The following is a 26,638-nucleotide window of genomic DNA, read 5'->3' on the forward strand; positions in this document are numbered from 1 at the left end:
GTTGGAAGCATGGGTGGCCAAGGCTCATTGAATCGCATGGGGCACAAAGGCTAGCCCATATGGTCCAATCTCACAGAAGAGCTACTGTAGCACAATCTGCTGAAAACGTTAATGCTGGCTGACACCGTTTTGTTTGAGTCGGCAGATTGGTCTTCATGCCCCATGTGAATCAACACCCCACAAGATGTGCCATTTTGGAGATGCTCAAGACCCAGTCATTTATCCATCACAATTTGGCCCTTGTCAAAATCGCTCAGATGCTTACGCTTGCCCATTTTTCCTGCTTCCAAGTGTTATTCACTTCACCTGTCAGTGGTCATAAAGTTATGGCTTGTGTGTGTGTGTATATCTCGTCGTTGTCACAGCAACTCACTGGTGAGTATGGCGGCTGAATGTATTAGTTAGACAGAGATCGATTTAGATTTGTTCCAGGGTCTTTAGGTGTCGTTGAGCTTTTGCCTGCGCACAGCTTCCTCTGCAAGTCAAGTATTTTTGAAATGTTGAACATCATTCCAAATTGTGCTCCTCCAAACCTGCCTCTCTGTCACTAGTTGGTCCCACTCCTTCGGATTGATTCCACACTTCAACAAGGAGTGCTTTAGGAGGTCTTTGTGTCTCTTCTTTGGAGTATCAACTGGTCTGGTACCATGGGAGAGCTGTGAGGAGTACGGTTGTTTTGGTAGACGATAGTCAGCCATTTTGCATATGTGACCAGCCCATCTGAGCTGATAGAGGAGAATAATTCATTCCAGGCAAGATGAAGACGCTATCTCAAGTACAGCAGCACCTGTTACCCTGTCTTGCCACTTAATGCACAGAATTTATCTGCTGCTGACCTCCAGGGATATTCATACACAATATTCTCTCGTGCTTACACACCTTTTGAGTGAGAAAGGTTCAAGTTGACAAGAAGTAACTCAATTAAAGACTCTTTGCAACTGTGGTGAGGAGAAAAGCATCTCAAAAAATGTCAAACATGAATGGGTTACATGAGCAGAAGACCACATCAGGTTCCACTCCTGTCAGCCATGAACAGGAACCTGAGACTAAAGTGAACACAGGATCAACTGGGTAGTTGAATCTGGTAAAACATTGCCTGGTCGTTTTCCACCCTGTCCAGTTTCAGTGAGCCTGTGTTCACTGTAGCCTCAGATTTTTTTATACATTTGTAAAATAAGATCAAATTTAAAACAACATATAGACAAACATTTTATTTATAATGATATGCACCAGAATATTGACATGAGAAAAGCAAAAGTTTGCACATTTTTAATTTTATAGCTGGGCTCAGCGATCCTGGAGGCTGTGGAGAGAAACACACTGAGTGTGGAGCCAGTGGGATTCCAGCCGCTGCCAGTAGTCAAAGCCTCAGCCGTGGAGTGTGGAGGGCCCAAGTGAGTACTACCAATCACCTGCTTCCTCACCAACAGCAGCAAGAATGTTGTGAAGAGGACTAATGATGCCCTTTTTAATAAATCAATAAATATATGAATGAATATATACAACCCCAATTCCAAAAAAGTTGGGACACTGTGTAAAACATAAATAAAAACAGAATGTGAAGATTTCCAAATCATGGAAAATGATTTGGTGCATATTTAATTGAAAAATAGTACAAAGACATGTCAAATGCTGAAACTGAGATTTTATTATGTTTAGAAAAATATGTGCTTGTTTTGAATTTGATGTCGGCAACACGTTTCAGAAAAGTTGGAAAAGGGACAACAAAAGAGTGAAAAAGTTGTGTAATGCTAAAAAACTAATTTGGTTAATTGGCAACAGGTCAGTAACATGATTGGGTATCAAAAGACCATCCCAGAGAGGCTGAATCTCTCAGAAGTAAAGATGGGGAGGGGTTCACCGCTCTGTGAAAGACTGTGTGGGCAAATAGTGCAACAATTTAAGAATAATGTTCCTCAATGTAAAATTGCAAAGAATTTGGGAATCACATCATCTGTGGTACATAATATCATTAAAAGATTCAGAGAATCTGGAGAAATCTTTGTATGCAAGAGACAAGGCTGAAAACTGACATTGGATGCCTGTGATCTTCAGGCCCTCAGATGACACTGCATTAAAAGCAGACAGGTAGTGGAAATCACTGCATGGGCTCAGGAACACCAGAAAACCATCGTCTATGAAAACAGTTCATTACTGCATCCACAAATGCAAGTTAAAACCATATATAAAGAATATCTAGAAACACTGCCACCTTCTTTGGGCCCAAGCTCATTTACGATTAACTGAGCGAGGTGAGGCTGCGCCATGATGTCGACACTACATGGCGTGAGTATAGTATCCCTTGGCAGGAGGCCCTGTTGATCGACGACACCGCATAGCTGAGATGGCCGTAGGAACATCCCGTTGCTTGGTGCCGGAACTGATGCCGAGTTGACTTATCAGAACCGCCATTGTGCATGATGGCCGTTGGCTCAAGTAGAGCTCATCCGCCCTTTGACAGGTCTTGTTTTTCGTCCTGCTGGGTGTCATGTCACCCTCCTTACTGGTGTGGAACCAGTGGGGGAGCCGGTTTAGACGCCGACCACCCGTCCATGCGGCAGGTTGTACTGGGTTACAATGTTACCAGTAGCAGGCTGTGAACCTGACCTGACCTGAGAGCAGGTCAGAGAAACACACTGAGTGTGATGCTCAGGTCAGATGAACTGAGGCGACGTGGAAGATTGCCTGGATGTCTGATGAATCAAAAGTAGAAATTGTTTTTAGAAATCATGGACGCCATGTCCTCCAGGCTAAAGAGGAGAGGGACCATCCAGCTTGTTATCAGTGCACAGTTCAAAAGCCAGCATCTGTGATGGTATAAGGGTGCATTAGTGCACATGACATGGGTAGCTTGTACTGCATTATACTGTATGGGTAGCTTGTACTGGGAAGGCATCAATAATGCTGAATGATGTATACATGTTTGCATGTACATGCAATATGCTGCCATCCAGACAAAATCTTTTTCAGGAAAGGCCTTCCTTCTTTCAGCAAGACAATGACAAACTGCTTTCTGCTATTTCTACATGCCCCTGTCCCAACTTTTTTTTGAAATGTGTTGCTGACCTCAAATTCAAAATGAGCATATATTTTTCAAAAAACAATAACATTAAATATATTGCGTTCATTATGTCTTCTTCTTAAATCAAATAATTAGTTTTTTTTTGTTTCAGACATGTAAAAGCTTTTTACCTTTACCTGACATGTTTCGACGGTGTAACTTCCGTCTTCATCAAAGGGTCACCCAGATGTTGGTATGTGACTTGCCTTTATAATCAGCTGATATTACGGAGGTGTGACCTCCCTGTCAATATTGACAAGGACGTCCGAACACCCCATCGCACACAAACTGTCAGTTGTCAGAACTCTCTACGAACGTGCAGCAATCATAACCGATCCCACAGAACGCGCAACAGAAGAACAACACATACGGCAAGCTCTGATCGCATGTCAATATCCACCATGGGCCATACATAAAGGTGCACAACAAGTGAAAACAAAAGAAAAGACACAGAAAAAAGGAAGAAAACAGACAACCCAAAAACAGGAACGTAAAGCAGTAGTGACTCTATCGTATGTCAGAGGAGTTTCAGAACAAATCCAAAGAGCCATGAAAAAACACAACATACAAACACCCGTGAAACCACACACCAAACTACGACAGCTACTAGTTCACCCTAAGGACAAAATCGACCAACACAATAAATGTAATGTAATATATATGAAATACCATGCCAGTCATGCAGTAAAACCTACACTGGGGAGACAGGAAGGAGTTTTAGTACACGAAAAAAGGAACATAAAAAGGAATGTGAAAAAGAAACAGAACAGAGACAAACAAGAGCAATAAAAGAAAAAGCTATGCAAGAGAACCTGAAATCAGCAATAACGGACCACTGCATAAGGGAAAATCATATAATGGATTGGGACAATGCTCAGATCATACAGCAAGAGAACAACAGATACCACCGTTGGATCAAGGAGTCAATAGAAATCAGAAAGCGTAGCCCAAGAACAATAAACAGGGATGAGGGGGCATACATGCTCTCCCACGCCTGGAGCGCCGTCCTGAGGGGGCAACACTGACAGTGGGAGGTGTGACCGACCTGTCAATATTGACAGGGAGGTCACACCTCCATAACATCAGCTGATTATAAAGGCACATCACATACCAACATCCGGGTGACCCTCTGATGAAGACGGAAGTTACACCGTTGAAACATGTCAGGTAAAGGTAAAAAGCTTTTACATGTCTGAAACAAAAGAAAACTAATTATTTGAAACAATAACATTTCTCAGTTTCAACATTTGATGTGTTGTCTTTGTACTATTTTCAATGAAATATAGGGTTTCCATGATTTGCAAATTATCACATTGTTTTTATTTACAGTTCAGTGTTCCAAATGTTTTGGAATTGGCGTTGTACATTAACGAATTAAAGTGAGTAAATTAAGTAACTAATCTATATAAGTAAATAAAGTGAGCAAAGGAAGTTTGAAAGTTAAAGCATATACACAGAACCTTTATTTTTAAATAAATTTCTGAGTGGATAGTATCTCCATCCTTGACTCTTGTATGCTGCATAAATGGGAATAAAAAAATATTTTTTTTTTTGAGAGTTAAAATTGACAGCAAAGTTGCCAGCTAGCCCTGAGTACATGACGTCACAGCGGTAACTGGTTTTAAGGCCGAGGCTTTTGACAGCTATAGACCAAAGTCATATAAATAAAAATTTATGGTGAAAGTAAGAAGTCCCGTTACCGACTTGCTCAACTAAGACTGATTTGACTTCATTGATTGTGGGTTGACTTTCATTAAAACAGGATAGGTGTTATAACTTATGCAACATACATGTACCAGTACATGCATGCATTTTCACTGATAAAACGTAAAAGGCTAATTAAATAATCAGATGAACTGAGACAATCACATTCTGAAGCAAATTAAATAATCTTATACCGGTAACTTAAACACACAATATAAGTTATATGTATTAATCTAAATGCAGGTGAACAGTGTGTTTTTTTTTTTTTTTTTTTTTGTGTTGTATCCAAATGAGAGTCTGAGCTTACCTGTCTGTGTTCTCGCTTCTTGAAGGCCAACCTTGTGGCAGATTTGTTTTGAAACAATCTGACTTTCAGTTGTTCATTCAGTTCTCTGTTTATTCGCTTCTTCCACGTAAGGGCGAGATGGCAGCAATATCCAGGTTAGAAATAAGACGGCTGCTCCACTCATTCTCTATTTTGTCCATACAGAGTACTCCGCCATTACTGCTCGGCTCAGGCAATTACTAAAACCCGGGACGGAACGAGACGTCACCAGTTTTAGCAACAACCGCGGGGAGGTCACTGCCCAAGCGATATGTCATGTCCCGTTCCATCCCGGGTTTTAGCAACAACCCTCTGCTCACTCTGGGAGGACTGGGGCAACTGAACTTTCCTTTTAAAAATAAATAAATAAATAAAATACTTGTTTTCTTTTCCTTTAATTATTGGTACTGCACCCTCTTTCAATACAGGCTTATAGCCAACGCTCCTCAACAGATCAGAGGTCTCATATGAGTCTTCAGGAAAATGTGCAGAGCAGAGGAGAGACCACTTCATAAGGATGGGTTCCCTTTTGAGTCTGGTTCCTTTCGAGGTTTCTTCTTCATGTCGTCTGAGGGAGTTTTTCCTTGCCACCATCACCACAGGCTTGCTCATTGGGGATAGATTAGGGATAAAATTAGCTCATATTTTAAGTCGTTCAAATTCTGTAAAGCTGCTTTGCGACAATGTTTATTGTTAAAAGCGCTATACAAATAAACTTGACTTCATAGGCGCCCAATATGCCCGTGAACTTCTTGCAAAACGTATCCAAATCTTTGCAGTTTGAACGTTCTTGGGCTATGAATGCAACATAAATCCACCTTCTGTCATGTTGCTCCACCCTCCAGCAACACATCTATGTGCTCAAAATGGAGGATTGGAGTTGCAGTCAGCTGTGTTTTAGTATAGCAGAAATGGCGATGAGAGACCAATAGACATCCTGCTGTGACGTTGCAGACGTCAAGGTCATTCATTCAGACCGCTACCTATATACAGTGCCTTGCAAAAGTATTCATACCCCTTGAACTTTTTCACATTTTTTCCACCTTACAACCACAAACTTAAAAGTTTTTTATTGAGATTTTATGTGATAGACCAACAAAGAGTAGCACATAATTGTGAAGTGAAACGAAAATAATAAATGGTCTTCAAATTTTTAAACAAATAAAAATCTGAAAAATGTGGAGTGCATTAGTATTCAGCCCTCTGTCCTCTGATACCTCTAAATACAATCCAGTGCAATCAATTGCCTTCAGAAGTCATCTAATTAGTTAATAGAGTCCTACTGTGTGTAATTTACTCTCAGCATACTTACACTTGTTCTGTGAAGGCCTCAGTGGTTTGTTAGAGAACACTGAAGAACAAACAGCATCATGAAGACCAAATAACTCACCAGACAGGTCAGGGATAAAGTTCTGGTTTAAAGTTTAAAGCAGGGTTAGGTTATAAAAAAAATATCCCAAGCCCTGAACATCTCAAGAAGCACTGTTCAATCCGTCATTCAAAAATGGAAAAAGTATGGCACAACTGCAAACCTACCAAGACATGGCCGTCCACCTAAACTGACAGAGCGAGCAAGGAGAGCACTGGTCAGAGAAGCAGCCAAGAGGCCCATGAACACACTGGAGGAGCTGCAGAAATCCACAGCTCAGGTGGGAGAATCTGTGCACAGGACAACTATAAGTCGTACACTCCACAAATCTAGCCTTTTTGGAAGAGTGGCAAGAAGAAAGCCATTGTTGAAAGACGGGCATAAGAAGCCATGTAGGGGACACAGCAAACATGTGGAAGAAGGTGCTTTGGTCAGATGAGACCAAAGTTGAACTTTTTGGCCTAAATGCAAAGTGCTATGTGTGGCGGAAAACTAACACTGCTCATCACCCTGCACACACCATCCCCACTGTGAAACTTGGTGGTGGCAGCATCGTGCTATGGGGATGCTTTTCTTCAGCAGGGACGGTGAAGCTGGTCAGAGTTGATGGGAAGATGGATGGAGCTAAATACAGGGCAATCCTGGAAGAAAACCTGTTGGAGGCTGCAAAAGACTTGAGACTGGGAAGGAGATTCACCTTCCACCAAGACAATGACCCTAAACATACAGCCAGAGCTACAATGGAATGGTTTAGATCAAAGAATATTCATGTGTTAGAATGGCCCAGTCAAAGTCCAGACCTAAATCCCATTGAGCATCTGTGGCAAGACTTGAAAATTGCTGTTCACAGACGCTCTCCATCCAATCTGGCTGAGCTTGAGCTATTTTGCAAAGAAGAATGGGCAAAAATTTCAGTGTCGAGATGTGCAAAGCTGGGAGAGACATACCACAAAAGACTTGCAGCTGTAATTACAGCAAAAGGTGGCTCTACAAAGTATTGACGCAGGGGGGCTGAATACTAATGCACATCACATTTTTCAGATTTTTATTTCTTTAAAATTTTGAAGACCATTTATCATTTTCGTTTCACTTCACAATTATGTGCTACTCTGTGTTGGTCTATCACATAAAATCTCAATAAAAAACTTTTAAGTTCGTGGATGTAAGGTGGAAAAATGTGAAAAAGTTCAAGGGGTATGAATAATTTTGCAAGGCACTGTAAATCACTTTAATCGTAAAAATTACTATATTAGATTTATTGTTAATGCTTAAACCTATTCCTGTGCCATTCTTGAGGTCTCAAGGCATTTATAAACGAAAGTGAGGCCATGGCTCTTTGTATATGCTTTAAGTAAGTAAATGAAGTTAGAAAGTTGACTCAGTAAAGCAGGCAAGTAAAGTATGGAAAGTAAGTTAAAAAGTTACATAAGTGAGTAAGGAAAGTAAAGAAGTTGAGTTAGAATGTTAAAAGTTCTGACTGCAAAGTTGAATTTTTGGCAGAAATGTTCTATTTTTATTGCTCTTGGAGTTTCAAGGTGTTTTGTGTTGATTTGAAGTTGATGTGAGTTGAAATTGAGGAGTTGCACTGCTGCACATACTGTATATCCTATGTGTAAATGTTTTGCCGAGAACAAATGCGTCCCACATTTTATGATTCCAGAGATTGCCGATGCAAATGAGCAACAATATCACGTGACCACCGTAGGGGCATGTTTGACCTATTTTTAACCAAAACAAGTCGGCATGGGCAAACATGGCAGACTCCACTCTCCTGCCAGCTAAAAAGCATAAAAGAAAAGGAAAATATGAAAGCGAATCAGCTAAAAAGCACGCCAGAAAAGCAACGGAAACCAAAAGGTTGCCTTTTGTTTCACTCATCTATTCATGAATGTCAACCACAAATTATATAGCTGCAACTCAAAACTCTCCGAAGTCGATGCAGAGTCATGATGATGTTTTCTGCGCATCAGCATCTTGGTGTGACCCAGTTCCATAATTATGCTAATTAGGTCAAGCTCCTCACGTTCAGCTATTTGGCATACTGTTTGGCTCTAAGAGGTAGGATATTTGGTCCGATATTTGGATATTTGGTCCGAAAATGGAGAAAAGTGATCGTCAGCATATTAAAATGATCACGTCTCATCCTCATGATATTGTTCTTGTGAGACATAGGAAAATGCCATGCACAATTTAAAAAAAAAAAAATTCAGATGACTTTGCAGTCAGTACCTTTTAAGTAAGGAAAGTAAATACGTTGGGAATTTAAGTAAGCAAAGCAGGCAAGTATGTAAAGTTAGAAAGATAAGTAAATTAGGATTTTTTAGGTAAAGCACACAAGTTAAAAAGGTAAGTAAGTAAATTAAAGGTAGACTGCCTTTCAGATTTTTCAAGTGTAGGTCATAAAAAGAATTTTCCCTGACACCCAATTATTTTTGTTTAGTGGACCGAAAGCTACTGAATTCCAATCACAGACTTCCAATTTTATTATTATTTTTTAAAATAGAACAATTAATGAATTCTCCGCTGTTTTTTCCTGCTTCACCATGACCCAATTCAAGATACTACATCATGCATCGCATGGTGGGCTTCCCATTCATGCAAGGCATTGTGGGATACAAATTTGAAACAGGATAGAAAAATGGAGGACGTGAGTGTGCAAATGAAACAAGCAAGACCGACTACAGTAACGGAAAGCGAGAAGAAAAGACGTTATGTTGGGAAGGAAAGGAAACGCAGGACCAAACTAATAAATATCGGCGGTCAGCGAGCACCTTGGTGTGATCAGCTGTTCGTTTAGCAACAGAATGATGTAACTGTCAGTGCACGGTCAAGGTAAACCTGCGTGTGCGCACACTGGACTTCCTCTGTCTGCCTGACTGCGCGAAGCATGCGGTTTCATACACATTATTTGCTAGGGAATCCCCTCAAATTAAATAACTTCCCAGCCACAGAATGGCCTAATATTTTGTGAGATATTACAGAAATAAGCATATTTATTTTTTTCATGGTCCAAATCCTGCGCTCTGATTGGCTGGCGAGCGGGTCCGTATCCTACGGTACGGACCCCGGTTATGGACCTCTGGCGACTCACTCGTTCACAACAACAACAAACATTTATCTTTTTTTTTAATATGATTTATTTATAAGATTATCAAAAATCTTATAAATTTTTTGCCAGCATTTCTCAGGAAAATAGCATTGATTTTACATCATGGATAGCGATAACGACAGTGTTCACAGCGAAAGCAAGTTTTACTACCCTGAGAAAGAAGAAATATTTCAGGAGAAAGCTAAAAACCTGTAACTGCTGCTAACGCCAAGCAAAAACATGGCTAAATCCTGAATGACTCCTATTTGTATAAATAGGGGACTACATAGGTGGCAAAATGTAGTTTTTTTCCTGCCATGGAAGTGCACTTGTATACTGAGGAGGAAGCCATTTGCATTACAGCCGTGAATTAGGATTTAAGGCAAGGCAAGTTTATTTATATAGCGCATTTCATACACCGTGGCAGTTCAATGTGCTTTACCGAGGTAAAAGCAAAACAGTAAACAATAGAAAATAAAATTACATAAAATAAAGGGGGAAGAAGAGAGAAAAAAATAAGAAGAATTAAACAATAGTAGAAATAAAATAATAAAATGAAGTAAAAGTTCAGTAAAAAACAGCAGAATAAAATAGAATAAAAGTTAAGTAAAGTTTAAAACGAGGGTTATGTATATAACCGCGGTTCTATGAGTTTCGGATGACCGCCAGAGGCGGTGCTTTCAGCACATGGATATCCATCACACGAACGTGCAGGTCGAGTAATAGTAACAACAAAGTCACGTGTGACCTGGGTGATGTCACCCCGTGACCCCGGCATAAAAGACCGGTAAACCCAGGAAGTGACCTCTTGGCAAATCTTCTCGTGTACACTCCGAGTGACTGCCAAGCTCTGGCAGTCATCCGAAACTCATAGAACCGCGGTTATATACATAACCCTCGTTCTATTTCGTTTCTCCTGACCGCCAGAGGCGGTGCTTTCAGCACATGGATGACTAATACCAACCAGGTCATGAGGAGTGCCTACCCGTACTCCGTGCTGCTGCGACGGGCCTGGAATGACAGCCGTCGCCACAGGATTATGTGGGACGACATTAAGACGGTAAAACCTGGTGAAGGTGCAGCTGGAAGCCCAGGAGGCTGCGCTGCATATGTCTGAAAGGGGCACGCCCTTCAGTGATGCCCATGAGGCCACCACGCCCCGTGCAGAGTGCGCCCTGACAGCCGGAGGAATCGGGGAGCCACTGTGCCTGTAGGCATGTAATATGGCCTCGACTATCCACTTGGATAGCCTCTGCTTAGAGAGCGCCAGACCCCTCCTCGGCCCTGTGTGGCACAGAAACAGGGCGTCACTCCTACGGAAGCCCTCTGTACGGGACACGTACACCCTGAGGGCGCGAACTGGGCACAAAAGTTCCGACCTCTCACCATGGCCCGCCTCGAACGCCGCAAGGCTAAGGGGCTGGTTGACGAAGGTAGCAGAGAGGGTCTTCGGGAGGAAAGAGGGGTTAGGCCACAGAGTGACCCCACTGTCGCCGGAGTGCCACTGCAGGCACTCCCCACTGACTGACAGCGCGTGTAATTCCCCGACGCGCCTCGTCGATGTAATGGCCAGAAGAAAAGCAGTCTTCAGGGAGAGCCATGAAATGTCTGCCGTGAGCAGGGGCTCAAACGGTGCGTCGCAGAGAGCCTGCAGCACCAAGTGAAGATCCCATGTGGGTACCCGGCTCCATCGGGGGGGTCTCAACCGGAGAGCACCCTTCAAGAAACGTGCCACCAAGGGGTGGGACCCCACGGTCCTTCCCCCAACTCTGGCATGCTGAGCAGAGATGGCAGCTGCATAGACCTTGATGGTGGCAGGAGTAAGACCCTTATCAAACAGAGACTGGAGGAACAGTAGAATGGTCGGCAGGGGGCAGCATGTAGGCTCCTCCCCCCGAGTTAAGCACCAGTTGGAGAAAAGCCTCCATCTGTTGGCGTAGAGGGCATTGGTGGAGGGTGCCCGAGAGCTTGCAATGGTGTTGACCACTGCCGGCTCACAAAGACCTAGCAGGGGGTCCGGCCCTTCAGCGGCCACACCCAGAGCTGCAGACGGGCTGGATCCGGGTGCCAGATCTGCCCTCCCAGCTGTGATAGCAGGTCTGTCCTCACTGGCAGGCACCAGGGGTCGCCGTTCAGAAGTTGCAGCAACTTGGGAAACCACACTCGGCCCGGCCACCGAGGGGCGACAAGCAGCAGCCCGTGGTGGTCCATCGCAACCCTGTGTAGGGTTGGCACAATCAGCGGCAGAGGGGGGAAGGCATACAGCAGTTTCCTCGGCCAAGCATGCGCCAGCGCATCCTGGCCCAGGGGACTGGGGCCGTGGAGGCTGAACCACAGAGGGCAGTGTGTCGACTCCTGGCAGGCAAAGAGGTCCACCTCTGCCCTGCCAAAACGTTCCCAGATGGCGAGAACCACCGCTGGGTTGAGTCTCCATTCCCCGGGATCGGGGTCCTGGCGGGACAGCAGATCCGCTGCCCTGTTGGCAGTGCCTGGCAAGTACATGGCACGCAGGCTCAAGAGATGTCGATGGGCCCACTGCAGAAGTTGGCCGGCCACTTCCAAGCACTGGAGGGACTTGGTGCCTCCCTGGTGGTTGATGTAGTACACTACCGTAGCGTTGTCCATCCGCACCAGAACGTGTCTGCCGGCCAGGCCTGGGAGGAAGTGCTGTAGGCCGAGGAACACAGCCCGTAGCTCCAGCACGTTGATGTGCTGCTGTCGCTGCCCTGGACTCCAGTAGCCTCTGATGGTCCGGCATTGCCAGACTGCACCCCAGCCTCCCAGGGAAGCATCCGTGGTGATGACCTCCCTCCGGGAGGGGATAGCCGCCAGCGGAACACCCTGCAGAAGGTAAGCCCTCCTCCTCCATGGACGGAGGAGCCTGAAAAAAGTATCCATCACCTTCACGAGCCTGTGCAGCACCGGGTGGAGGTGGAGACCGTTGAGCCACCTCTGAAGCGGGCGTAAGTCCAGGAGTCCCAGCGGGACCAGAGAGGAGGCTGCCGTAAGCATGCCCAGCAGGCGCTGAAAGGTCTTCAGGGCGAGTGACCTGCCCCGTCCGAAGCGGCCAAGCAGCAGGCAGATGTTGTGGATCCTGGTCTGGGAGAGGGTTGCCATCAACGACCTCGAATCCAGGTGCATGCCCAAGAAAGTCATCTCCTGGCTGGGCACCAGTGAGCTCTTCTTGTAATTCACCCTGAGCCCCAGCTCTGCGACATGTGAGAGCACAGTCGCGATGTCGGTGCGGGCCTGAGCTGCTGACCGTGAACAGACGAGCCAGTCGTCCAGGTAAGGCAGGACACGCAAACCCCTTGCCTGAAGTGGTGCTAATGCCGCTGCCACACACCTGGTGAACACACGGGGTGCCAGCGATATCCCAAAGGGCAGAACATTGAACTCGAAAGCCTGGCCCTCGAAGGCAAACCGCAGGAACTGCCTGTGGTGTGGCGCAATGGGAACATGGAAGTAGGCGTCTTTCAGGTCGATGGTGGCAAATCAGTCGCCCGCCTGGATGTGGTGTAAGACATCCACTGTACGCAGCATGCGGAATCTCATGGTCTTCAAGTGGGAGTTGAGGGACCTCAGGTCGAGGATCGGGCGGATACCGCCGTCCTTCTTCGGAACCAGAAAATACCTGGAGTAGAACCCACCTTGCTGTCTCTGCCTGTTGACGGGAGAGATTGCTCCTTTCTCCAGGAGGGTGGCGATTTCCTGCCAGAGGACGAGGGACTTCCCCGGATGGCTCACGGTGGTGTGTTTGACCCCATGAAAACGCGGCGGTCGGCGGCAGAACTGGATGCGGTAACCCTCGGTGAGGGTCACCAGCACCCAGGGGTCTGGGGTCAACGCTCTCCAGCTTTGGAGCTGTTTGCTGGAAAAGCGGCCGACCGCCGGCGCGCTGATGTCAGCGCCGTCCAGAGCACCCCCGTCGGTCTCCATGGGGGCGACGAGGAGCGGACTGGGTGTAGGGGGCGGCACCGCGGGTCCGGGAGGTGGTGGGGCGACGAAAGTCATCAACCCGTCTGGTCTCCTGGCGGGTGCGTGGCCGAGACAGAGTCGGTGTGGGCCCCCTGAAGGACTGGGCAGCATTGCCATGGTGGTGGACCTGGCGGAGGCCAGCGAACTGCTGTCGCGCCTGGACGACCTGGGCACTCCGGTCCAGGGCTTGCTGAGCGGCCTCGCCAAACAGCTCCCCGGGGACAACAGGGAGAGAGCGCAGCACACGCCGGTCGGGCTCGGCCAGAGGGGACTGTGCCAGCCATATCTGCCGGCGGGCGAGGGTGAGATACGACATCAGCCGGCCCAGTTCCCGCGACGAGTAGGCAAAGGCCTGGAGAGCCGCGTCGCACAGCTCCTGTGATGCCGCGCTCGTCCCCTCCAGCGTCTGGGCGAGGGCCAGCAGCAGATGGGACATGGAATTGTCAATACGACCCATTCGTGCCGCCGTGTCGTATCCCCGCACGATGAGGTCGTCGGTCGCACGGCATTGGGTGCGGGGGCATCGGGCGTCAGGCCGCAGAGCCTCGTTGGGCGAAAGGACGAGGGCAGCCACGGAGGGCTCAATGTTGGGCATCTGCTGGAGGCCGTAGGTAGGGGTGTCCTGCATTGCTACCAGGGCCCTGCAGTCACTAGGGAGGTGGGAAAGGCGTCTAGGGTCCGCCCAACACCTCTGTAATTCCTCGATGTATGGGGCCGAGGGCGGAACAGACAACGAGGAAGGCTGTGTGGAACCTCTGAAGAAAGCGCTCTGATGCTGGGCCACCGGGGGCGTGTCCAACCCCAGACGGGCCAATGCAGCCCTCAGCGTTGGCTGGATGGATGAGCGTCCGCCTTCCGACGCTGCCGCAGTGCCATGGCTGGTGGCCTGGGAACCGGCCGGAGAGGTGGAGTCGTGACCGTCAGACCCACCGCAGTCAAAGCTCTCCGACGCCCGGATCGACAGTTCATCCAGGCCGCGTGCATCAACGGCCGGTGACAGAAGCGGTGGTGATGGTGAACGGTCGGGCTGCCAGGCAGAAGGGGTGGCTGCGGGAACACTGCTGCCCTGTGGCGGAGGCTGGAGATTCGCCAGCAGGGCCTTCATCTCCTCCAGCTCGGTGGACATCACCTCCACCTTCCGAGCCAAATCGCCCGAGCGCTTCTTTTTCGCCTTAGAAGCGGAGACGCGTGGGGGAGCCCCACGGCGCTTGCTGGGCCCCGCTGCTGCAGCCGACACCATGTCCTGTCCCCCCGAGGCCCGGGGGATGTCAGACGGAGGATCCAACCGAGCCAGCCTGGCGGTCCGCGCAGCCACACTCAGGCACATGCAGTCTGCGCAGGCCATGTCTGTCAGCCCCTGCCGCAGGTGATCAATACCCAGGCACGAGGGGCACTCGCGGTGGCCGTCCTCCGGCTCGAGGGGGGCCCGGCAGTTGGCGCAGCGAGAGAATAGGTCCATGACACCTGGCTGGCAGAAGGGAACTTAAAAAATAGGGCGAGAACACCCCAAGTAAGTATCCCAAAATAAACAATCAGGCGGCAATGAAAAACGACCGGGCGAACACACCCGTGGTCGGGAATCTTAACAAGGATAGGCGCCATGCGCCACAGAACTAATAAACAGCGGCGAGAAACACCGCTTTAATTTAAATGAATGAAAACCGCTTACCTGAGCGACAACAAGCCGGCCTCCAGCGGTGAGAACACCGCCTCGGAGGGCTAGTCAGCTAACTCCACCGAGCGAGAGCACTCAGCTTAACGGAGTAAAAAACAATACGAATACAACACACAAGACAGCCGGCCCGTGAGCAGGCCGGAGACAAGGCTACACAAAATAAGGCGGTCGATAATATTAACAAGGATAGGCGCCGTGCGCCACAGAACTGATAAACAGCGGCGAGAAACACCGCTTTAATTTAAATGAATGAAAACCGCTTACCTGAACGAAAGCAAGCCGGCCTCCAGCGGCGAGAACGCCGCCTCAGAGGGCTAGTCAACTAACTCCACCGAGCGAGAGCACTCAGCTTAACGGAGTAACAAACAATACGAATACAACACACAAGACAGCCGGCCCGTGAGCAGGCCGGAGGCAAGGCTACACAAAACAAAGCGGTTGATAATATTAACAAGGATAGGCGCCGTGCGCCACAGAACTGATAACAGCGGCGAGAAACACCGCTTTAATTTAAATGAATGAAAACCGCTTACCTGAACGAAAACAAGCCGGCCTCCAGCGGCGAGAACACCGCCTCGGAGAGCTAATCAGCTAACTCCACCGAGCGAGAGCGCTCAGCTTAACGGAGTAACAAATCAACGAATATAGCGACAAGAGAAAAGAATTGGTGGACTTAACGCAGTTTCTTGGAGGATGCGTAAGCACAGCCCCAACCCTATGGGTAACGAAACTAACACGCGTTTTGTCCAAATTCCAACTCGCAACCTGCAAACGCGAGAAGATGCAAGAGGTCACTTCCTGGGTTTACCGGTCTTTTATGCCAGGGTCACGGGGTGACGTCACCCAGGTCACACGTGACTTTGTTGTTACTATTACTCGACCTGCACGTTCGTGTGATGGATATCCATGTGCTGAAAGCACCGCCTCTGGCGGTCAGGAGAAACGAAATAGAACATGCAAAGACTGTAAAAGTTAAGTAAAGTTTAAAACATGTAAAGATGATATTTATCAGTTAGCAGAAAGCATCTGAAAACAGCTTGGTCTTTAATCTAGATTTGAAGCTGCCAACAGCAGGAGCATTTTTAATGTCCTCTTGGAGTTGGTTCCATAGCTGTACTGCATAGTAGCTAAAAGCTGCTTCAACACACTTTGTTTTAACAACAGGTTTTATCAGTAAATTTTGCTGCTGCGATCTGGTAGATCTGATTGGGTTAGGCCACTGCAACATATCAGAGAGGTAATTGGGCCCTGTACCATTTAGAGATTTGTACACCAGCAGCAATGCTTTAAAGTTCTGTAGCTTACTGGAAGCCAGTGAAGGGACCTTAGAATTGGAGTAATGTGCTCTGTTCTTTTTGTTCGTGTGAGAACCCTAGCCGCTGCATTTTGAATCACCTGAAGTCGTTTGATGGTCTTTTTTGGCAGGCCTGTGAAAAGGCCATTGCAGTAGTCAACCCTACTAGAGATGAAGGCATGTATAAGTTTTTCCAGATCATTTTTTGACATAAGTCCTCTTAGTTTGGAAATGTTTTTTAGGTGATAAAATGCCGATTTAGTGATTGCTTTCATGTGACTATCAAAGTTTAGCTCGCTGTCAATGAAAACACCAAGATTTTTAACCATATCTTTTGTTTTAATTCCCTTTGTGTCAAGAATAGTGGTAATCCTGAGTCTTTCATCTTTTTTCCCAAATAGAATTACTTCTGTTTTATCTGTGTTCAGCTGAAGAAAATTTTGTGACATCCAGTTGTTGATTTGGTCGATACACTGGTAGAGACATTCAAGGGGGGCATAATCATTAGGTGATAGAGCAAAATAAATTTGGGTGTCATCTGCATAGCAGTGATACAAAATTGAGTTGTTCTTGATAATTTGTCCAAGTGGGAGCATATAAAGGTTGAATAGTAATGGTCCAAGGATCGACCCCTGGGGGACACCACAGGTCAAGGACATTGATGTTGAGGTACAATTTCCCATGGTAACAAAGCTGCTTCTATCTTTTAAGTATGATTTTAACCAATTGATAACTTTACCAGTCAACCCAACCCAGTGTTCAAGTCGATATAGCAGTATGTTGTGATCAGCAGTACCAAAAGCTGCACTAAGGTCCAGTAACACCAGGACTGATGTTTTGCCTGCATCAGTATTAAGACGTATGTCATTTATAACTTTAATCAGCGCTGTTTTTAGTGCTGTGATTGGCACGAAATCCTGACTGAAAGTTATCAAAACAGTTGTTTGATATCAAGAAGGCAGTTAATTGATTGAAGACAATTTTTTCAAGGATTTTCCTGATGAATGGTAGATTTGATATTGGCCTGTAGTTGTTCAATACTGAAGCATCCAGATTATTCTTGATGGCGGCTTGCCTCGGCTCGGTTTTCCCTTTCTGGCGCTCTCGTTTTCTGTTAGAATTTGGTAAAGAAAAAAATAAATATATTATTTACCAGCTTAAGGTCAGTCCGTATGGTGAGATACCATGACCTCGGCCTTGAATACTGACCTCGGCCCAGAGGGCCTCGGTCAGTACTTTCAAGACCTCGGTCACAGTATTTCACGATACGGACCTCCCAGCTGGTAAATAACGTATATCTCGATGGCCAAATTTCAGAGGGAACTAAATTTCACTGATTTTATGAAATTGAAAGGCCGTCTCTCTTTCAGTAAAGAAGCAAGGTTAAGGAAGTAAAGTAAGTTAAGTAGGTAAATAAATAAATTAAGGAAGCAAAGAAAATTGACTAAGTATGTAAAGTAAGGGAAGAAATACAGTGCTCAGCGTAAATGAGTACACACCCTTTGAAAAGTAATATTTTAAACAATATCTCAATGAACACAAACAATTTCCAAAATGTTGACAAGACAAAGTTTAATATAACATCTGTTTAATTTATAACGGGAAAAAGTAAGGTTAATAATATAACTTTTTTTTTTTCAGTTTTACTCAAATTAGGGTGGTGCAAAAATGAGTACACCCCACAACAAAAACTACTACATCTAGTACTTTGTATGGCCTCCATGATTTTTAATGACAGCACCAAGTCTTCTAGGCATGGAATGAACAAGTTGGCGACATTTTGCAACATCAGTCTTTTTCCATTCTTCAACAATGACCTCTTTTAGTGACTGGATGCTGGATGGAGAGTGATGCTCAACTTGTCTCTTCAGAATTCCCCAAAGAAAATTATTTCTTTACACCACAAAGGTGAAGGCTACAATAAGATCAGCAAAGCTTTACTTATCAGTCAGAATACTGTAGCAAAAGTGGTACAAAAATTTAAGAAAGATGGAACTGCAACCATCTCGCAGAGACGTCCAGGTCGTCCACGGAAGTTAACACCTCGACAGAAGCGTGTTCTGATGAGAAGGGTTGAAGAAAATCAGCATGCAAGTTCACTGCAGTTATCTAAAGAAGTAGAAATCCAAACTGGGGTGACTATTTCCCGTGACGCAATACGGCGTACACTGCAGAGGAATGGCATGCGTGGATGCCGTCCACGAAAGAAGCCTCTCCTAAAGCCCAGGCACAAAAAGCCCGCCTCGAGTTTGCCAGGGCCCATGCTGACAAAGATGAAGACTACTGGGACTCTATACTCTGGAGTATAGAGTCCCAGTAGTCCAAGGAGACCAAGATAAATGTTTTTGGAACTGATTGCTTTAAAACTGTATGATGTTGCAAAGGTGAGGAATACAAAGAAAAAGTGCATGGTGCCTACAGTGAAACATGGGGGTGGCAGTGTCCTTATGTGGGGCTGCATGAGTGCTGCTGGTGTCGGGGAGCTGCATTTCATTGATGGCATCATGAATTCACAGATGTATTGCTCTATACTGAAAGAGAAGATGCTACCATCACTCTGTGCCCTTGGTCGTCGTGCACTTTTCCAACATGACTAAACACACATCTAAGGCAACTGTGGGATTTCTGAAGAAGAACAGGGTGAAAGTGATTCAGTGGCCAAATATGTCTCCTGATCTGAAACCAATCGAACACCTATGGGGAATTCTGAAGAGTCAAGTTGAGCATCACTCTTCATCCAGCATCCAGTCACTAAAAGAGGTCATTGCTGAAGAATGAAAAATATTGATGTTGCAAAATGTCACCAACTTGTTCATTCCATGCCTAGAAGACTTGGTGCTGTCATTAAAAATCATGGCGGCCATACAAAGTACTAGATGTAGTAGTTTTTGTTGTGGGGTGTACTTATTTTTGCACCACCCTAATTTGAGTAAAACTGAAAAATGTGTAATCTAAGTTATATTATTAACCTTACTTTTTCCCGTTATAAGTTAAACAGATGTTATTATTAAACTTTGTCTTGTCAACATTTTGGGAATTGTTTGTGTTCATTGAGGTATTGTTTAAAATGTTACTTTTCAAAGGGGGTGTACTCATTTACGCTGAGCACTGTAAGTAATTTAATTAGAAAATGAACTAATTAAGTCAGTAAATAAAGTAAACTCAGTAAGAAAGTTAAGTAAGTAAATGTGTTTCTGAAATTGTCTTGGCTAAAAGAGTCCTTTCTGCCGTGGATCCCACATTCACAGAAGTTCTTAAAGACCGATACCCTTTTAAAAACAGCACCTTCACAAGATATTATATAATTTTAGCTAACATTCTTAACATTCTTCTTAACTCCGTTTGTATTATTAGTGTAGTTGTGAAATTACATTTTACATTGTAGAGGCTGCATGATGTGGTGCTTAGTGTGTAACTGTGATTGTAAATAGAAATGTGTTAGTATTGAAATTCTCAGCTTTTCTAAATCTCTCAAGAAAAGGGGAATCATTTTTATGTAATTGTCAGGACAGAGGGCTTTAATTAACACACCTACATGCTTCTTTTTTTTTTAAATTAATTGGATATTTACAACGTATCTGCTATGATGGATAGAACTTAGAAAGCAGCACAAAGATTTATAAAAGATGGATCAAGATTGGATATAGTGTTTTGTCTCTCTCACACTCCACCACATGCAACCATCCTTCCCCATAAGCTTCTGTTTGATCAAATGTCAGCTCTGCTGCCTCTGTTTGTCAGCGTTTTCCATTTCTTCTGTTTCTTCATTCCTTTCTTTCTTTTTTGTTGCCCCCTAGTGGCAGGAAATCTGAAATAGTCACGTAAGTCTCTCTCTCTCTCTCTCTCTCTCTCTCTCTCTTTTTTTTCTCTATCTCTTTATGCAGCCTCTCTTGCTTGCTAGCTTTGTAACCAACAATCCTTTTAATCCTAAACTGACCTGCCTTTATAAGAGGCAGGTCAGTTTAGCTAGTGTTACCAGTGTAGGCCAAAGCATAAATAATATTCTACACTAATTTGCTTAAGTATTATATATTGTCTGTAGATGGTTAGCAGTTTCTTGGATGCGTGGATGTTTATTTGACGAAAATGCTTTTCCATCTGCAGAAAGTGCGCCCTCAGTGGCCAGACTAAAACCTGCAAGCACAGAATCAAATTCGGGGACTCCAGCAACTACTATTATGTGTCTCCATTCTGTCGGTATCGGGTGAGTGGTTACCTGCTGCTTTTTGTAATAGACAGTTTTCAGTGCTCTGACTGCAATTAGCTAATGTTGAGTAGTAGCAATATCTGCTTTATCCATCACCTGAAATGGAACATTTTCTTCTTTCTTTTAATTTTTGCTTTAGATCTGACTGAAAGATGAATATAGCAATTTTATTTTTTGATTGATCCTGTAGGGCGGCACGGTGGTGTAGTGGTTAACGCTGTCGCCTCACAGCAAGAAGGTCCGGGCTCGAGCCCCGTGGCCAGCGAGGGCCTTTCTTTGTGGAGTTTGTGTTCTCCCCGTGTCCGCGTGGGTTTCCTCCGGGTGCTCCGGTTTCCCCCACAATCCAAAGACATGCAGGTTAGGTTAACTGGTGACTCTAAATTGACCGTAGGTGTGAATGTGAGTGTGAATGGTTGTCTGTGTCTGTGTCAGCCCTGTGATGACCTGGCGACTTGTCCAGGGTGTACCCCGCCTTTCGCCCGTAGTCAGCTGGGATAGGCTCCAGCTTGCCTGCGACCCTGTAGAACAGGATAAAGCAGCTAGAGATAATGAGATGAGATTGATCCTTTAAAGTAAATAATCTTATTACAGAAGCCAAACAAAACCCAATAAAAGTAGAAAATGCAGACTCTTTACAAGCATGGCTCGAGTTTGAATTAAAAAAGAAGATGGTTAAAGATGGTACTGCTACTGAAAACTAATACACATTCCACAGTTTGGCTAAAAACACACACACACACACACACACACACACACAAAAAAAAAAAAATGCAACACTCCCATAAATACACAAGTAGCACCACCAACCTTGCTACACATCTGTGAAGGTGTCATCGGGCAGTGATGTTCACCCATCAACTGTGTACAGAATGGACAGCGTGCTCCTGTTCACTCCCATTCTATAGAAGTGAAGCCAAAATATCTCTTCCATGTTGTCATATTTTCAACCAGAATCCCAGTCCTTTGGTAGATTCCCCCCGCCAGCACATTGCAGAATGTTTTTGATCTTACATCTATCCGGAGAGCTTAGTTTCAGCTGGAGATAATTCATTAATACGGACACTAATAAGGACATTTATCACTTGGCCATGAACCGGACATTCACTGACAGATTAACCGTGGTTTCAGGAAAAGCAGCTGGTTAAGACTGCAATCGGTAGTACACGGTGAGTTTAAAAACTTATTAACTGGGACAAAATCCATCCCCGACCAAATTATTGATGGGTACTTGCATACTAAAATCTCATGCATCACCCGATGACACATGCCAGATGAAGACCATCTCATCTCATCTCTAGCCGCTTTATCCTGTTCTACAGGGTTGCAGGCAAGCTGGAGCCTATCCCAGCTGACTACGGGCGAAAGGCGGGGTACACCCTGGACAAGTCGCCAGGTCATCACAGGGCTGACACATAGACACAGACAGCCATTCACACTCACATTCACATCTACAGTCAATTTAGAGTCGCCAGTTAACCTAACCTGCATGTCTTTGGACTGTGGGGGAAACCGTAGCACCCAGAGGAAACCCACGTGGACACGGGGAGAACATGCAAACTCCGCGCAGAAAGGCCCTCGCTGGCCACGGGGCTCGAACTTGGACCTTCTTGCTGTGAGACAACAGCGCTAACTACTCCACCACCGTGCTGCCCGATGAAGACCATTTTATGATGATTTTGCAATGAGTATTTTTTGTGTGAACTAGTGTCCTCAGGTTAATTCCATCTTTTGTTCCCACTGTGATTCATGTACAGTTGTGAACAGTAGCTGGTTTACTACAACTTCTCACTTAGCCTATAGTCATCAGCAAAATCGATTATTTCAAGAATGTCCCAGAGGAATGTTGGTTGCACACAAAGAATTGTAAACTGATGAAGAGGGAGAGACTGTTGGAAATGAAAATACACAAAATGGTGTACATTTGTGTTCATGTAAGCTTTAGCTGCTGCAGTCAAATAACCTCTCCTTTCTCATCCTAGATCACCTCCGTCTGCAACTTCTTTACCTACATTCGCTACATCCACCAAGGACTGGTCAAGCAGCAGGATGGTGAGCTAAACTGACAGTACACACTCGCGCACTCACACACACACACACACACACACACACACACACACACACACACACACACACACACACACACACTCACTCTCTCTCTCTCTCTCTCTCTCTCTCTCTCTCTCCTGCAGTGTAAGCTATGGAGCAACACTTGGTCTAGCAAGCTGCATTTTTGTGCTTTTTGAGAGAGAGAGAGAGAGAGAGACAGAAAGAGGCACGTGTGAGGGGAATGATTGTCACAGCTATAATGTACACTCACCAGCCACTTTAATAGGAACTTGTTATTGAGTCTAAGGCCAAGTTTACATTAGACCGTATCTGTCTCGTTTTCTTCGTGGATGCACTGTCCATTCACATTAAAACGCCGGGAAACGGGAATCCGCCAGAGCCCACGTATTCAATCCAGTTCGTGTCTGGTCCGGTGCTGTTTAAACATTGAGGATACGCGGATACGCTGTGCTGAGCTCTAGCTGATGTCGTCATTGGACAACGTCACTGTGACATCCACCTTCCTGATTCGCTGGCGTTGGGATCACACACACAGCGGCTCAGTCCCGAATCACTGCTCGTGCGCTTCACTCGCGCGCTCTGTGAGCTGCGCAGGGCCGGAGTGCGCACCCTCCAGAGGGCACTCGCTGTTCAGGGCGGAGTGATTTGGAGCGCAGGAGGAAGCGCTGAGCTGCACTGAGGTTTATTTACACATTTCAACCTCCTTCAGGCGCTTAAACTCAGTGAGAACATGAACATCACAGCCAGGTGTGTTTATCTGCTGGAGAAGGTGTTTGCTTGCCATCCTTCCACTTGCAAGTGGTGAGTGACTTGCGCATGCCCGATATGCACTGGGATCATGTGACGTGCCATCTAATTAGTCATGTGATTAGCGTATCCGTGTATTGGCTTTGCTGTGTGCACGCGAATCGTGTATTGGCGTTGCTGTGTGCACGCGAATCGTTTTAAAAACGTTAATCTGATGATCCGCTGATTCGAAATAATGTAAACAGGGCATAAGATTCCTGTTCTTGGTGTTTGTTCCTGTTTTGTTGCATTACAAGCTGGAATTAAAATGGATTCTTGGAGGGTTAGCACCATTTGATGCCTACCCAGGCCGCAATGTTAACTTTTGACACCTTTTTGCTCCCCCTTGAATTTCCTTTTGCCCTAAAGTTTTGCTGTATTTTGGCAAGTTTTCAAGTGCACGGATATGTTTTCTAGGGGTATAACTGAGTTATTTAGACAATAGTATGTTTTTTTTAATGTATTTTTAAAAACATTTATTTCTGCAACAGAAGAACAAGACAAGTCCTGAAAACATGAAACACAAGTCAATATCATATACGTAAGACTTACATACGGTACGAGTACATAATACATCTTTTTAGAGTTTAGGACACAAAACACAATTTGTTTTGCCTATAACAACGACTAGCAATATTGCAAAGATGAATTATAAAACTAAACATAAAAACATTATGAAACAGGAGTCTGTACTGCAGTATTGTCTTATCATTCAGTTTGCCATTGCATTTAGGAGGAAATTAAACAACCTGTCCTCCTCATCTACATCAGCTTCCTGTGCAGTCTCTGCAAATTGTGGGTGCCGTTCACGCTGTCCCTCCTTCTACCATAGGTGGACTGCCCTCTCAGCCTTATATGCATCAAGATCCAATTGAGAATCTGTGGCATAATTTGAAGATTGCTGTACACCAATGCAACCCATCTAACTTGAAGGAGTTGGATCAGTTTTGCCTTGAGCAATGGGCAAAACCCCCAGTGGCTAAATGTGTTAAGCTAATAGAGACATACCCCAAGAGACTTGCAGCTGTAATTGCATCAAAAGGTGGCTCTACAAGGTATTGACTTTGGGGGGTGAATACCTATGCACACTCCAGATTTCTGGCTTTTTTTTTCCTTTTTTTTTTAAATCTTATTGTTTGTGTCATAATAAAAAAAATGCACCTTTAAAGTGGTAGGCATGTTGTGTAAATCAAATGGTGCTAATCCCGCAAAAATCCATTTTAATTCAAGATTCAAAGATTTTTTATTGCCAATTCACTATATATCCAGGACATATAGGAGAATCGAAATGCCGTTTCTCTCTCACCTTACTTGTAAAAAACAGATAAAGATTACACACGCACGCGCACACACACACACACACAAAAAAAAACTATATATATATATATATATATATATATATATATATATATATATATATATATAGATAATATAGATAAAAAATTAAGAAAAACAGTATATATAAATATAGATAATATAGATAAATACACTCTAAAATCAAACAATGTACAAAATAGCAGTAGTGCAATACAGTACAATAACGGGAGACGGTGCTAGAAGAGCAGCTTATGATGTGTATTTGACAGTAGTGCAAATGAGCAATAGCAGCAGATACAGCAGTAATGCTAATGTGATGTGGTGTGATGTGCAAATGGATGAGGTAGTTTTATTGTGTGAATGAATGTGTTACAGACCAGGGGTAGGGGGTAGGTAGTGGACAGAGTTCAGCATCCTGACAGCCTGGTGGATGAAGCTGTTTAGCAGTTTTGTGGAGCGGGCCCGGAGGCTCCGGTACCTTTTCCCTGAGGGCAGGAGGCTGAAGAGTGAGTGTGAAGGGTGGGAGGTGTCACCAGCGATGCTGATGGCTCTGTGGGTGAGACGGGAGTGATAGATGTCCGTAAGGGAGGGCTGAGGGGTACCGATAATCTTGCTGGTCGTGTTCACTATACGTTGCAGAGTCTTCCGGCAGGAGGCACTGCAGCCTCCGTACCACGCAGTGATGCAACCAGTGAGAACACTCTCAGTGGTGCCCCTGTAGAATGAGCACATGATGGGGGGTGGGACTCGTGCACTCCTCAGTTTGCGGAGGAAGTAGAGGTGAGTTTGAGCCTTCTTGGCCAGCGATGCAATGTTGTTGGACCAGGAGAGGTCCTCAGCGATGTGCACCCCTAGGAATTTGGTGCTGCTCACCCTCTCCACTGCAGCACCATCGATGGTCAGAGGGGGATGCTGTGAGTGACCTCTCCTGAAGTCGACTACAATCTCTTTGGTCTTTTCTACGTTCAGGAAGAGATTGTTGTCGTTACTCCACTTGACCAGTTGGCTCACCTCATTCCTGTAGTTGGCTTCATTGTTGTTAGTGATTAGGCTTACCACAGTCGTGTCATCTGCAAACTTGATGATGTGGTTGGTGCTGTAGATTGGTACACAGTCATGGGTCAGCAGGGTGAAGAGCAGCGGGCTGAGCAGACACCCTTGTGGGGCTACCCTGTGCTCAGCATGATGGTCCTGGAGGTGTTACTTCCGACCCTCACGTTCTGTGGCCTCCCTGTAAGAAAGTCCAGCACCCAGTTACAAAGAGAGGTGTTGAGTCCCAAATGTCCAAGTTTTTGTATTAGCTGCTGGGGAATAATTGTGTTGAATGCCGAACTGTAATCCAAGAACAGCATTCGCACATAGGTGTTCTTTGAGTCCAGGTGAATGAGGGCTGGGTGGAGAGCAGCGGAGATAGTGTCCTCTATGGACCTGTTTGACCTACAATATATGCAAACTGGAACGGGTCATGAGAGGGAGGGAGAATGGACTTGATGTTCTGCATGACCAGTCGCTCAAAGCACTTCATGATGGAAGTCAGTGCTACGGGCCGATAGTCATTATAGTTAGATGGGAGGGGCTTCTTTGGCACTGGTATTATGGCTGTAGCTTTGAAACACGTGGGGACAACAGCTTGGTTCAGGAAGATGTTAAAGATGTCAGCGAGGACATCCCTGAGCTCCATAGCACAGTCCTTCAGAACACGACCAGGTATGTTGTCTGATCCAGCTGCCTTATGTGGGTTGATCCTGGAGAGGGTCCTCTCCACAC

At 45.4% G+C, this 26,638-nt stretch overlaps 1 protein-coding gene across 3 annotated transcripts in view; it reads left to right on the plus strand.

Moving 5' to 3' along the window:
• Positions 1-26,638, plus strand: part of rab3ip (RAB3A interacting protein (rabin3)) — a 111,511-nt gene that overhangs the window by 77,016 nt on the left and 7,857 nt on the right. For 2 of the 3 annotated variants that reach the window (XM_060902769.1, XM_060902771.1), the window contains 4 exons: positions 1,282-1,394; positions 20,599-20,698; positions 22,681-22,750; positions 24,387-24,635. In XM_060902769.1, the coding sequence (XP_060758752.1) occupies positions 1,282-1,394; positions 20,599-20,698; positions 22,681-22,750; positions 24,387-24,616 (513 nt within the window). In that variant the 3' untranslated portion in view covers positions 24,617-24,635. Of the gene's footprint in view, positions 1-1,281; positions 1,395-20,598; positions 20,699-22,680; positions 22,751-24,386; positions 24,636-26,638 lie in introns of those variants that run through there. The other variant, XM_060902770.1, reaches the window with a different exon arrangement.

Source organism: Neoarius graeffei, chromosome 21 (genome assembly GCF_027579695.1).
Source record: "Neoarius graeffei isolate fNeoGra1 chromosome 21, fNeoGra1.pri, whole genome shotgun sequence".
Lineage (NCBI taxonomy): Eukaryota > Metazoa > Chordata > Actinopteri > Siluriformes > Ariidae > Neoarius > Neoarius graeffei.